Raw genomic sequence first — 15,439 nt, forward strand, 5'->3', positions numbered from 1 at the left:
GCCCAACCACGATGCCTTCACAACTCTCTTCCATCGCTAATAGTGAATGCAAATTCCTGCTTGTGTGTGAAGCGCTTTAGAAGTGCTATTGAATAATAAGCAAGCAAGCGTAGTAACTATCATGTATATCCGTATTTCGTAGCTTAAGAACCAGGAACTTAGGTCAAGTATCTTTCACAGGGACAGCACAAATAAGTGTCGAGCTGAGATTTGAAATCAGGTTGATTCCACACTTGGGTCATTGGTCACAAAACCATCACTGTAGGAATTGAAAGACAATGGTCAATTTATGTACAAAGATTTTCTGAACGGTAAATAATCAGTGGCTCACAGACAGTTTTACTGTATGAGGCAGAGTAATTATGAGGCAAGTAATTTGGGAGATGAGTGGACACCTCATACTGGCTCGAATTTGCTGTTGAACGGAGGTCCTAAGTCTCCAATAGGGAGAAAAGGACCTTGCTGAGGTGAACATTTTCAACTATTCTTCCACGAGCTCCGCAAGGGAGAGTGACAGGCCGGTTTCCAGATGGAAAGGGAGAGAACGATTGAGAGAGCTAACAGGAGAGCTACCCAGCGTCCAGTCACAATGACAGGTGCAGGCACTTCGGAGGCGGGGACGGCAGACAATAACCCTCCCTGCGCCTCAGTCCTCCCAAACCGGCACGACTCGCGGCGGAGGCCCAGCCCTGCGGGGACACCACGCTCCGCCCGCCCGGCTCGGTCGCCACCCGGCCGGAATGCGGCTCCCGGGCGCAGGGCCTGCCCAGGGCCCGCAGCTACGCAGGTCCGGCGGGGCTGCGGGAGGGGCGGGGCCGGGGCGGGGCCGCGAGGGGCGGGGCCGCCGGCCGCTCGCGCGCGCCGCCGAGGCTCCTCGCGCTGTAACGCCGGCCCGGCGTCCCTGTGCAGCCTCCGCCGCCGATGGGGGAGGTGGAGCCGGGGCCCGCGGGCCCGCTGGAGCCCCGGGAGCCGCCTGAAGTGCCCGCCAGCCGTCGGCCGGGAGGGATTCGGGTTCTGAAGGTGAGGGGGCGAGCGGGCGGGCCGAGGTGGGAGCGAGGGCAGGAACAGGCCGCCCCCGCCCCGCAGGCTGGCCGCGGCAGCCAGCCGCCCCCGCCCACGTCAGTCCGTCAGCCTCGCACTTCGGCCGCCCCTCAGCCGCGCGGGGGGCTCCGCAGCCCCTGCCCAGGCCTCCGCGCTGCGTCCCCGCGCTGCCCATCCCTGGCCGCCCGCCACCCTCCCCGCAGGCCCCCGCCGGGGCTCGGGTGTCCGCGGGCCGCTGCAGCCTAGCCGGCCCCTTGAGGACCCCGCGTCCCCCCGCTGCCTCCCTGCCCCGCGCTCGAGGCCCGGCGCCGAGGGCCGCCTCGCGCCTGGCGCGTACGCGGCTGTAAGTACGCAGGGCTTTCTCCCCGGACACCTGAAGACATCACCCCAGCGGGAGGATGGCGGCGGTGATTGGCCGCGCGCTCCGCGGGGCCAGGGGCTGCGCCAGCCCAGCGGTCAAACTCGGCCTTCGGGGCTCCCATGCCAAGTTCCCACCCGGCTCCTGGCTCGGGAGCCGCGGGTCTGGAAGGGCGACCCACCGCGTCTGGAGAGGAAACCCCGGGGGGAGCCTGATGCCGGGGAATCACGGAGCGTGGTGCGGCCGCGAGGAGGGGCTGGGCACGAAGGGGCATTCCTGCTGGCAGGGCGGGCCGGCAATCCCGGGAGACGCTCTCGGGGGAGCAGTTATGCAACAGGCAGCAGCGGGGCTTTGGGCAGGGATTGGGGGAGCAGGAGGGAATGAAAGATGCAGGCTAGTGGAGCCTTGGAGGCCACGATAAGAAGTTATTCAAATGCTTGCAGAACGTAGGGTGAAGGCGACAGCGAAGATGGTTCCAAGGAGGGATTGTGTGGGCCGCCCGGCTTTGAGTGTTTACTAGCCTTTGAGATAGTTGGAGACATTTTTTTCTGTAGGTCCGTTAGGTAGATGAGGTGTCCTGGAAGTCGAGTGGAATTCTACAAGATTTGTCGTGTCAAAATTACCTTGCCAGACCACTCAAATACACGATGTTAAAAATACATGCAGAGTTGTTGATTGGGATTGAAGCTCAACAGGATGCACATGCTATTAAGAGTTTTGGTAAGCCACCACACAGATGGTAAGCCCAGGCAGGGCCTGGGGAGGATTAGACAGATTCAGAGACTCCATAAAGCAACATAAACTAGGACTCTGTAATATATATAAGGAAAATTCCGTCATTACTTCCCTGTCTTAGTGCAGGGTCTTAATAACTTGATTTTGTATGTCTTGTACACGTTTATTGTAATATATTTAACTCAATTGCAAATGTAATTATCCAAAAGGTTTGGAAATTCATTTAAAAACTAAGGCCGACAAAAAAATATCAATTGTGAATGAATGCTATTTAAAAGAAAACAAAGTTAACTGACCCAGCTTATCAGGAAGTGGCAGCTCAGAGAGATTGGCAGTGCCTTCTGGCCTAGAGAGTAAACAGCCTTGCCCTTTTTTAGCTTTTTTTTAAAATAACTTTTTGGGAGGGGTGGGGAGATGAGGTGAGGAAGGAACTGAAAAATGAGGATGGTTTTTGAAGACCACCTAACACTAGTCCCAATTTGGACCATTAGAAACATTCCTGAAAGGGATTTTAATTACATTACTGAGATAGTTGTGTGGGAGACTGGGTGTCTAAGACCTTTGCATCCCTTGCTTTATTGCATATAGTCAACAGCTTACATAATCCTTTAGAATAAATGGGTTCATAGATGCCGTGTGTTCTACAACAAAAGTTCCTTTAAGTAGCTGAGTGGTTAAATTTTGTGCCAAGTGAAACTGGAAATGAATTAAGTAGCAGATTTTCTATACTTGGGAAGAAAGTCGTAATCTTCCAGATGTTTTCTGAAGAATCTTTGAAAATGGTTTTTCATTTTATTTTGTAGCGTTGTTTTTTTTAACATTTAACAAAGATGAGCACCATTATCGTCAAATAATAGATGTAGCTCTTTGTAAGAGGCTGATGATACAACTAAGGTCAGGCTGCATCTAAGTTCATTTGTGTGAGCCAACGTTTGATTCAAAGTCTACCCCTAGATTTCCGTTTAGAAAATTGCTATTTAAAATGTGTTCCTTTTATTGTTGTAATATAAGCATGATGTTTTTAATAGTCTTAAAAAGATTAGGCATACCTTTGAATTTTAAAAATATTCCAGATGTTCCCTATAATTTTAAGATTGTTTTATTTATGTTACTCAGTCTGGAGAAACTATGAAGTTATAGCTGAGTCAGTAAATGCCATGAGGCTTGTTTTTCAAGTAATAGTTTTAAATTTTTATAAAAACAATATGTGCATGGTTTAAAAACATCAATACCAGGAAGCTTCTAAGGTGTGAAATTATTGTACTCTTCCCATCCCAGCTAATTCCTTCTCACCCCTTCCAAAATATTTATTGTGTATTTCTAGAGATGACCCCATCATGTTCTGAAACTTTGAATGTTGGAACATATCTCCATCCTTTAGGTAATTCACATTCCAATAAAACTACCTGAGTATGAGACTTACCTTAAACCCTCTTTTCACTATACCTATATCGTAGTCCCCAGGAGTCCTGTTGGTGCAGTGGTTAAAACACTTGGCTGCAAACCAAAAGTGGGCAGTGTGAGCCCACCAGCCACTTGAGGAAGATGACGCTGTATCTCTGATCAAGAATTACAGTCGTAGAGACCCTGTGGAACAGTTCTATGCTTTATTGGGTCGCTTTGAGTCAGAATTGAGTCAAAGACAGTGGCTTTCACTTGGGTGTTTATACTATAGTTCCCGGGAGTCCTGGTGGTGCAATAGTTAAAGTCCTTGGCTACTAGCCTAAAAGGTTGTTGGTTGAACCCACAAGCCACTTTGGGAGAAAGATGAGGCAGATGCTTCCATACAAATTTGCAGTTTGGGAAACCATACAGGGGTAGTGCTGTTCTCTCTTAGAGGCTTGGGTATGGGTTGTACTAGAAATGGCAGTGGGTGGGGCTTTTGGTATATTAAGTCAACTCTGGATGTTACATCATTTGTCACCTTTGAACTGAACACAGCCCTATGTTATCTTTATTAAGAGTAAAAAGTATAACATTGAAACTGGGTGCTTAACTCATGGCTTACTCTGATGACTTTTGCTTTCTAGAAATACCTTTAAATCTGAAAAGAAATACATATGCTCTTTATATACTTGCTTGATGTCAAAATTGATGATTATTGTGCTTTCTTTTAGTTAAGTTTGTCAGTAAAAGTAAATAAGTAACATGTTCTCACTTTAGCAATTCCAGTGTTAGGTGCCATCAAATCAATCCCAACCCATAGTGACAACCGAATAAAACACTGCCCAGTTCTGCACCATCCTCAGAGTTGTTAGCTTTGAGCCCATTGCAGCCTTTGCAGCAGTCCACCTCATTGAAGGGCTTCCTCTTTTTGCTGTTCCAGTCACCAAGCATGAAGCCTTTCCAGTATGTCCAAAATACACGAGAGAAAGTCTCAATATCTAAGGAGTATTTTGACTGCTTCTTCCAAGACGTATGTGTTTGTTCTTCTCGTAGTCTGTAGAACTTCCAGTATTCTTCACCAATACTAATTAAAATAGTTTTTATGGCTCCTTTTTCCACATGCTTATGAGGTGACAGTATGACTTGGACCAATGCTAAGGTGATTCTGAAAGCTGAAATCAGCACATCAGGACAGCTTAACAGGAAGTACTGACTGCTAAAAGACCATTTCTATCAGTTATGTGACGATTTGGGCATTGGAGTAGGCCTTACTTAAGATAAAGGAAAACAAAACCCATTGCAATCAATTGATTTGGACTCGGGGGCAATTTCATATGTTCTTGTAGAGCTTCTCCATAGAGTTTTCCCAGCTATAATCTTTATGACAGCCAGGCCTATCTTTGAATGTGCCAGTGGGTAGGTTAAAACCACCAACCCTTAAGGTTAGTCATCCACTCACTGGCATAGAGGTGATTCCAATCCTATAGGGCAGAGTAGAACTACCCGTGTGGGTTTCTAAGGCTAACTCTTTAACTGAGTGGAAGGCCACATCTTTCGCTTGCAGAGCAGCTGGTGGTTTCGAACTACTCACCCTGTGCTTAGCCGTCTACTGTGTAACCACTATGCCTCTTGGGCTCCTTTTAGGTTAGCAGTTGAATGGAAACCCAGGGACTTTGAGAGGAAGGAAGTGCTAGGTAATCCAGCAAAGGTTAATGATAGTTTAACAGTTTATCTGGATTATTGCTTTCTTTGTTCAGGTCTATGTGCACATTGGATTGATTTATGGAAATACACATTACAGTACTAACCCCATTTATCTCTACAGGGAGAGAGCCTATATCATATATGCAGGACAGCAGTTTATTCTTTGAGGTAAATAATGATAGATTTCTAGTTTTAGGGAAGTAAAATACATTATGCATTAACAACAACAACAACAACAATAAAAGCCTCATTTTAAAAACGGACAAAAATCATTGGAGAAGAAAAATCACAGGAACATTAATGCTTCTTGGGATCTTAACTTTTTTAGGTCTAAAAAGGTCCGTGTCATTCTATTTGACCTTTAATTTTTTTTGAAGGAACTATTTGGTGGTGGTTTTATATGGTGCAATGTTTGCTTATATCTTTTCCGAGGTGAGCAAAATTTGTCCATTGAATGTTGATTGTAGACCTCTTTTGTATAAATGTTACTGTACTATATAGAATGCTGTTTTCAGATGGGTCATCTGATCTTTCCCAAATATTAAAAAAAAGAATATTTAAAATTAACTAGTGGTTAAAAGTCTTTATTGGTATAAATACGATGGTCCCAGTGCTTGAAAAATAAGTACTTGAAAGTCTTTTTAATTCTGAGACACTCATTTTTGGAGTCTGGCCTTCAGTAGAGAGACCTAGTTCCCCCTTGTACCAGGGATTTTTCCTACTTATCTAAAGTTAGAATCAGTAATAATCATTATGGCTTTGAGTAGCTGTACTCAAGTCTCCAGCAGCTGGAAAATGATCAATTTACTTATACTAGACAGGTGGGACTTTGTACTCCCATAAAGAGTTAGAGTCTTGGAAACTTACAGGGGTAGTTCAACCATGTCCCCTAGGGTCACTATGAGTCAGCATTGACTCAACAGCCTGGCTTTGATTTTTTTTTTTTACCCTACATATTACGTGTTGGGCTACTTGCTCTATGCTTCAAATCCATCAGCCGCTTCTCAGGAGAAAAATTAGATAGGATGAATAATTTTTTAACATTTTATTGGGGACTTATATAGCTTATATCATAATCTGTACATACATCCATTGTGTCAAGCACATTTGTATATATGTTGCCATCATCATTTTCAAAACATTTTCTTTTTACTTGAGCCCTTGGTATCAGCTCCTTATTTAGGTTGAATAAAACTTTACAATCTTGGAAACACTATGTGGGATCACTGTAAGTTGGGATCAATTCAATGGTAGTCTGTTTTGTTTTGAGTTTATCCTAAATAAATAGATGAGACAGTGGGCTCAAATTTACCAGTGATCCTGAAGATGGCACAGGACTGGGCATTGTTTCATTTTGTTATGTGTATGGTTGTCACAGGTCAAATCTACTCTGAGCAACTAGCAACATCTCAAATTTAAATAATGAATCCAGTCTTGTTCTTGTTTCTTTCTAAGTGGAGGATACCTTTTAACTTTAACTGTCCCTTTTCTCCCATTACTTACTACCTGGAGTCATGGTGATGTAGTGGGTTATATGTTGGGCTGCTAACTGAAAAGTCAGCAGTTCGAAAACACCAGCTGCTCCCCAAGAGAAAGGTGAGGCTCTCTACCTACTCCTGTAAAGAGTTACAATCTATGAAACCCACGGAACCAGTTCTACTTTGTCCTATAGCAGTGGTTCTCAACCTGTGGGTCATGACCCCTTTGGGGGTCAAATAACCCTTTCACAGGGGTCGTCCGATTCATAACAGTAGCAAAATGACAGTGAGGAAGTAGCAATGAAAATTTTATGTTTGGGGGTCACCACACATGAACTGTATTAAAGGGTCTCAGCAGTAGGAAGGTTGGAAAACACTGTCCTATAGGGTCACTATGAGTTGGAATCAACTTGATGGCAATGAGAGTGTATCTTTAGAAATTGAATTTTAGGTGCTATAACTATAAATATTTGATTTAAATGTTTATTAAGATATATTCAATTCTGGTATTTAAAAAAAATAGTAAAGAAAGTACTTTCACTTAATAGTATGCTCTTGATTCAAAGAAACTTTTTTAGATTCTACAGAAATGTAGACCTTATCCTAAGAATGAACCACATTATTTTTTTTAAATCATTTTATTGGGAGCTCATAAAATTCTTATCACAATTCATACATACATCCATTGTGTCAAGCACATATGTACATTTATTGCCATCATCATTCTCAAAACATTTGCCTTCTACTTGAGCCCTTAATATCGGCTGCTCATTTTCCCCTCTTTCTCCCTACTTCTCTTCCCTCATGAACCCTTTGTAATTCATAAATTATTATTATTTTGTCATATGTTACACTGTCCAAAGTCTCCCTCCTCTTCTCTGCTGTCCATCCCCCAGGGAGGAGGCTATATGTAGATTCCTGTAATCGGTTCCCCCTTTCCACTCCACATTCCCTCCACCCTCCAGGCATCACCACTCTCACCACTGGTCATCTGTCCTGGATTCCCTGTGTTTCCAGTTCCTATCTGTACCAGTGTACATCCTCTGGTCTAGCCAGATTTAAGGTAGAATTGGGATCATGATATTGGGGGGAGGAAAGCCTTTAAGAACTAGAGGAAAAGTATATGTTTCATGGTTGCTACCCTCAGCCCTGACTGGCTCATCTCCTCCCCAAAACCCTTCAGTAAGGGGGTGTCCAGTTGCCTACCGATGGGCTTTGAGTCTCCACTCTGAACTCACCCTCATTTACAATGATATGTTGTTTTTTTTTTGGTATTTGATGCTTGATACCTGATCCCTTTGACAGCTCGTGATCACACAGGTTGGTGTGCTTCTTCCATGTGGGCTTTGTTGATTCTGAGCTAGATGGCCACTAGTTTATCTTCAAACCTTTAAAGCACCAGGCACTATATCTTTTGATAGCCGGGCACCATCAGCTTTCTTCACCACATTTGCTTATGCACACATTTTTCTTCAGCAATCATGTCAGGAAGGTGTGCATCATGGAATGCTAATTTAATAGAAGAACGTGTTCTTGCATTGAGGTAGTACTTGAGTGGAGGTCCAATGTCCATCTGCTGAAGAATGAACCACTTTTTAATAAAAGTACAGGTTGAGTATACATTTCTGTGAGATTGAATTATGCGTACCTTTATGTGCCATCTAGGTGTTCAAGTAAGAGAATCTCTCAGAGGAAAGGGGAAGACATCAAATAATTAAAATGTCGTGATGAAATGTTCAATTTGGAGGTGTTTTACTAAGAAGTGGGGTTATTCTTTATAGGCAGGAAAAGAGAAGAGCCCCAGGATGGTGTGCATACTGTTAACACTTGACTGCACCTTGGAAAAAAGGCTTGGCCTTGTACTTCTGAAAAGCCAGCCATAGAAAATCCCATGGAACACAATTCTTCTCTGACACCCAGGGTCTTCACAAGTCAGAATCAACTCAAAGATAATTGATTTGGGGAGGGAAGCATAGGGATGGTAGACAACTCAGGCTCTGTAGAGAAAGTGATACCTTAGTAGAATTTAGAAAAGTAACTACTCAGATGGCGAAGATGATACAGGGAACCAGCAGAATTGTGGAAAAAAAGTTGGTTTGGGGAACTATATGTGGTTGGTATAAGGAACACAGTGTGAAGGTTAGTAGGCAAAGAAACTAGAAAGTGTATCAGTGTAATTGTTAGTGGAAATTTAAGTTTAAGGGCTCAGAAATGGTCTAATAAAAATAGAGGTAGTGAATGATCTTTTCAAACTTGTTACATTGGCTGTTGCAATTGTTTTTGGAAATAACTTGATTTCACAATTGATGAATTTTGCATACCTAAGCTGTCAAATACAATAATGTATTTTTTTTAATATAGGATGCAAATGCAAATGACAGAAGTGCAAAGATATTTGTTCAATATTGTGTCATAGCTTACTTATTTACTTGAGGTAATATTATGAGAGGATCAGAATCAGAGAAATTGGCATATTTGCATATGGAGACATACAAGAAAATATTTATTGCAGCATTGTTTCCAGTACTGAAAAGTTGGAAACAATGTAAATACTATGAATGGGAGAATGGAGACATTGTGGTGTATGTAATTAATGAATATTATTCAGTAGTTCAGATGGATAAGTTGAGTATATTAATATAGATAAATCTCTAAGCCAATATTGAGCTAAATAAAACATTGCTGACTATTAAGATTTAGGTACAGTTTTAAATTTGATAATACCATATATATCATATATATATATACATAGCAAACAATAAATATGTACATAGAATAAGATATTCTAAATATACAGTGTATGGTACAGAATACCATATAGTGTATGTATATTCTTTAATATGATCTGAAGCAAATGTAGTAAAACATTAACGTTTGCAAAGTCTTGTTGGTAGGTACACAGGTGTTTTATTATTGACACTTTTTCTGAAAACAAGGAAAAGAAAAGTTCAGATTAGGATGACAGATAAATGGAGCCATGAAAGCTAACACTAAAAGAAATCCCATTATCCAGGTTAAGATAACCAAGGGGACACTCATACTGCCCCATTAAGAGGAGATGCTAGCCTAACAATATTGGGGTTGAAGACTCAGCATGCTTAATGCATTTAAACATTTAGCTATTTCTCTCTTGATAATTTTTAGAGAAATATGAAACGCAATGGAAGCAGGAATTGTTTGACTAGAAGAAGCAGGTTTGGTTCTCGAGAAAGAGATTGGCTGAGAGAAGATGTGAAGAGAGGCTGTGTTTACCTTTATGGAGCAGAAATAACCACTGCCACTACAACCATTACCGCCGCCGCCGCCTCCTCTTCCTCCTCCTCCTCCTCTTCTGAATTGCATCTCGTCCTTTGCACAGTGGAGACCCTGGCATCTGAAATATGTGCTGGAGAGGGAAAGGAAAGCCTTTATTTGCAGCTTCATGGAGACCTGGTCCGGTAAGAGCAGAGTTTTCCATTCTTATTTTACTGCAATATAGGTAATGTGCGTTTCCACTTAGAAGTGGATTTTAGGGTTTTAATTTGCTGGAATGGATGCCAATTATGGAGACTTCAAAGAAGATTTGTTCATAGAATGCTTACTTTATGATTCTGAGATTCAAAAAAACTGCCCATGAAGGAACACTTAATGGTTGCTTTTTCTGGATTATACCAGAGATCTACATCTAAATTAAAAATAAATATTGTAAACATTAATTGGGGGAGGGGGGATATGTAGAAATTGAGTATCTAAAAAAGAGATGTAGTAAGTCGTCCTTTCACCCCTTTGGCAGCTCCCCAGGCTGTTCCAAAAGGCAGTTCTTATTACTGTTTTCTAAATAAAGCTACGGGTATTCCATTCACTTATAAATACTGGTCTATGTTCCTGCACGAGTGTGCACATTTACACATAAATTTATAAATTAGTGGTACTCTGTGCAATATACTGCTGACATTAACTTTTGGAGATATTTCCATGCTAATATTCATATAATTTTAATTTTCTTAAATGGCTGTTTAGTATTTCAATTTATAACTCCCATATTTTAGCCAACCTCTTATTGCACATTTTTAACAGTTTTCTTGATACATAACTCATGTACTATAAAACTCTGATTTAAATATATTAAAAAAGAATTGTGCATTTATCACTACAATAAATTTTAGAACATTTTAAATTCTTGTATCCATTAATATTAGCTCCTCATTTCCCCCCATCCTCCCCTGACATAACCGTAAGAACTATTAATCTAGTTACTATTTTTATAGATTTATCTATCTGAAATTTTAAAAAATATAAAGTCTGGAATTTCATATAAACAGAATCATTCAAGAATGATCCCAACAGCATCAACAAAATAAAACACACAAAAGCTTCAATCCAAAAGGAAGCAGAAAATAATAAAAAGTAGAGCAAGTTAAAAATGAGTCACAGGAAACAAATGGGTAAGATGTTAAATTTTAACCTAACTATATCTGCAGTTGTCCACTTTCCAAAGCACTCTGTCTGAGGACAGGACTATGCATGCCTTTGGTCAATGGACCAAGGACATAGACCAAGAACATACAATTAAGGCTTAATCCATGTGGGGGCTCTATAAATGGATTTTGGGCTTTCACTGTTATCCATAGCCTTCTGTAAATTAGATGCTCAGATTTTAAGATCTAATACAGCCTCCCCACCCAACTCCCTATCATGAGTTCTATTATTAATGATCCATTGATCACACTGGCAGTTAAGCTTCTTTGTGCAGACTTAGCTGATACTTCACTTAGATGGCTAATTGTGTAAGACACGCCCTTAGGATGCCAGACTCTATTCTTTCTGATACCCAGGCACTATCTGATTTCATCACACTTTAAATCACACTTTGCTATCGTACCCATATCTTCAGTGATAACTTCATGAGGGCAAGTATCAAACAGGGTCACCTCAGAAGAACCCATTTTCTTATTAAGTACAAATTCAAAATCCTACAGATATTTAGGTGATTATCAATTTGTTTGTTTTACTAATACAAACAATGCTTCAATGAATTATCTTGGACCTATGATGTTTCCCACATATAGGAATATATTTGTAGGATAAACTAGAAGTAGAATTGCTAGGTCAAAGCATATGTACATTTATAATCTTAAAAAATTTTATAAACAGTTTTATTGGTGCTTAATCCACATACCAGATAGTTCAGTCATATCAAGAGGGTTGTATTATCTTAACCACAATCAATTTTACACCATTTTTTTCTTTCTTGTACTCATTGTTATTAGCTCCTCATTCACCTCTTCCCCCAACCTCCCTATCCGTAAGAAATCTTTATTATTTTAATAGATAATCTCCTGGAGGTTTCCACTGACAAAATATACTTGTCGCTCCTTACTTTCTCCAATGTGTACTAGTGTAAAAATTTAGGTATAGATACCTACTAATGCAAAAGTGTATATCTGCTTACAAATAGAAATAATTGTGAAAAGTTTTAAATTTACAAATCATAAAGTTAGCACTTTAAGGACAAATCTTTTTAAATTCACTGACGTAGACTTTGCAAATCTGATAGGAATTCTAATCAGCATTTCTCTTAAGAGTAATACTGAACATACTTTTAAAAAAATCATTTTATTGGGGGCTCTTACAACTCTTATCACAATCCATACATCAATTGAATCAGGTATGTTTGTACATATGTTGCCTTCATTCTCCTCTAGACATTTACTTTCTATTGAGCCCTCCATACCAGCTGAACATACTTTTAATATATTGAAGAGACATTTGTGTTATCTTCAAAATATTTTTTGCATATGTATAGAAAAGTATTTTCATTTGGGGTGTTTTTTAAATTTTAAAATAATTTTATTGGGGCCTTGTACAATTCTTATCACAATCCTTACATCCATCCATTGTGTCAACTGCATTTGTACATTTGTTGCCATCATCATTCTCAAAAGATTTGCTTTCTACTTGAACCCTTGGTATCAGCTCCTCCTTTTCAACGCTCCCTCCCCATTACCCCCTCCCTCATGAACCCTCCATAATTCATAAATTATTATTATTTTGTCATATCTTACACTGTTGGATGTCTCCCTTCACCTACTTTTCTGTTCTTTATTTGAGTCTTTGATTGGGTTTGGTTTGTTTAATTTTTTAAACTATTGTTAGTTTTCTGAATTAAACATCAAATAAAAACCAAAACAGTTCCCATTGAATCTGTTTTAACTTACGGCAACACCGTATGTTCCACAGCGGAAATAAGTTCCATAGAATGTTAATGGCTGTTACATTTAGGAAGTAGATTGCGATGCCTCTCTTTTGGGGTTCCTCTGATAGACTCAAACAACTAACCTTTCAGCTGCTAACCCTTTGTACCATCGGGGACTCCACCAGCCAGCAAGAGTTCCTTAAATACCTGGTCATTGTCCTTCCCTCCTCCCTCATTCCTGTAGTAAATAAATATGCTGCTTGAAATACAATTCAAAGTTGTGGATGTGATTCTGCTGGAAGTGAGGAAGCTCCCACTCACACCTGAAAAAGTGGTAATAGTAGTAGCACCTTTTGCTAAGCTAAAATTGGTGTCATTTAAAAGATCTCAAGTGAGGCTTACTATGCATTTCTTCTAGGATTTTGGATGATTCCTGAAAAAGTAGACTAGCAATTTAATGTTTTCCTTGCTCACCAGTTAATGTGCTCAGACAAATACATCTCCTAAATCCATTTATAAAACTAAAGGATCAAACTGGGTTATCTTTAGGCTTTCCTAAATCTTAACACTAACTCTGATCTAATTTTATCAGGTGGAAACCTTGACCTAGATTAGAGCTGATAGTGATTGGTGGACTGTACTTGTTAAAACAGTTGACTGGAAAAAAACAAACAAAAACGGTTGACTGATTTGTATATTAATGCATATGTATACAGAGATATTATAAATGTGGAGAAAACCCTGTTTGCATTGGTTTGATTCTACTAGGTATAGTTAGTTAAGAAGACAAATGATAGGGTTTATGTACTTTTGTGAGTGCAAGCTACTTTTAGATTGGGAAGTTTGTCTCTTTTTAGCCCTCTGACTGATAATTCATAATGAAGTAGCTCTTTGAAGAAGTTCTGGCGGTGTACTGCTTATATGTTGTGCTGCTAACCACAAGGTGAGCAGTTCCAAACCACCAGCCACTCCAAGGGGGAAAGTGGGGCTTTCTACTCCCATATAGAGTTACAGTCTCGTAAATTCACGGGGCAGTTCTACCCTGTCTTATAGGACCATTATGGGTTGCCATTGACTTGATGGCAGTGAGTGAGCTCTTGGAAGATTTAATTTATTCAAAAATAATGAGAACACTTAGAGCTGTGGTTTGAAAGAATGAACATATTTTTCATTGCTGAAAAGCTCAATAAGTCTCATTCACTCCCAAAATAATGATGGTTATGATGCTGATCTTGGTGGTCGGTTTTTATCTGACATTTGTACTTGTTAGTTGCTGTCCAGTTAATTCCACTTCGTGACAACCCCTTTTATACAAAGTAGAACTACTCTAGGGGTTTCTAGATTGGGAACCTTCTGAAGCAGATTGCCAAATTCATCTCAAGAGCCTCTGGGTGGGTTCAAACCACCAACCTTTTGCCTAGAATATATCCACGCAGTGCTTAGTCCTTTACGTGTACCTTTTTATGTAATCCTCACAATAATAATAATGGAGATAGTATTATATAGAGGAGTAGATACCATATATATTTGAGTATAAGCCCACCCACATATCAGCCGAGGCACCTAATTTTACCACACAACTGCATTAAAAAATGTGCCGAAAACTTGTCTTTTACTTGAGTATATATGGTACTTTCTTCAGAAAAATCCTTTATAAGTTATTTGACAGACAAAGGGATAATGTTTTTTAGTAAACTTTTTGCTGCATACTGAAATTTAATTGGTGCTCTTTGTAGAAAATGTGGGAAAAAACTAAAGAGAAATAATAATAATGTGCAAGGTCATCTTTATGTAGATTATCTCATCTAATCCTCAAAATGATTTTGTGAGGTAATTGCTGATACTGACCCCATTTATGAATAAAGTGAGGTTTAGAGAGGTTAAGCATCTCTCCTAAGATCACTCAGCTATTAAGCAATAGGGCTGGAATTTGAACCTTGGAATGTTGACACCAGGTCCCATCCGTAACTGTCATTGCCTCTTCTCAGTTAAAGTTTTTTTTCTAACTCAGATCTTTTACTAAATAAGTATGTATGGTGTATGTGTATATACAGCTGCACAGATATTTCTGTGTGGTATATGTACAAATACTTAACATGTATATGTATATATGTGTGTATACATGCATACTTTTATTAAAATTTTGGATTCCTATTACATATTCAATTTTATATCCTGTCTATTCACTTAATACATAATCTTAATTTGTCACTAAGATTTCTCTTTAGATAGCTGTTTCAATAACTAAAAATATTCTGTTTGCTGTGCAAAATTACAAGATAATATTTAATAATAGTTTAGAATGTGGGTTCTAAGATAAGACTATGTGGGTTCAAATCCTGGCCCTGGCATTACTACCTATGTGAATTATATAACTCTACCTCACTTTTCTGTCTGTAAAATGAATGATTATATGTATATTATGGAATCATCATAAGATACTTATGCATGTTTTTAAGAGTAAGTTAATTGTGAAATAATGCTTCCAAAATTCTGTCTACCTGGAGAGTGAAGAAAGGTGATCAAACAGAATGCAAATTATAGAAGAGTGTAATTCATATT

The 15,439-nt window shown here is 39.8% G+C and overlaps 1 protein-coding gene across 1 annotated transcript in view; it reads left to right on the forward strand.

The window, feature by feature from the left end:
* Nucleotides 1-889: 889 nt before the first annotated feature.
* PHLPP2 (PH domain and leucine rich repeat protein phosphatase 2) overlaps nucleotides 890-15,439 on the forward strand; it is a 91,464-nt gene continuing 76,914 nt past the window's right edge. Inside the window, exons 1-2 of the mRNA XM_075536902.1 lie at nucleotides 890-1,020; nucleotides 9,847-10,139. Coding sequence (XP_075393017.1) covers nucleotides 922-1,020; nucleotides 9,847-10,139 — 392 coding nt within the window. The 5' untranslated portion in view covers nucleotides 890-921. The remainder of the gene's footprint in view (nucleotides 1,021-9,846; nucleotides 10,140-15,439) is intronic.

This window comes from Tenrec ecaudatus, chromosome 18, assembly GCF_050624435.1.
Source record: "Tenrec ecaudatus isolate mTenEca1 chromosome 18, mTenEca1.hap1, whole genome shotgun sequence".
NCBI lineage: Eukaryota > Metazoa > Chordata > Mammalia > Afrosoricida > Tenrecidae > Tenrec > Tenrec ecaudatus.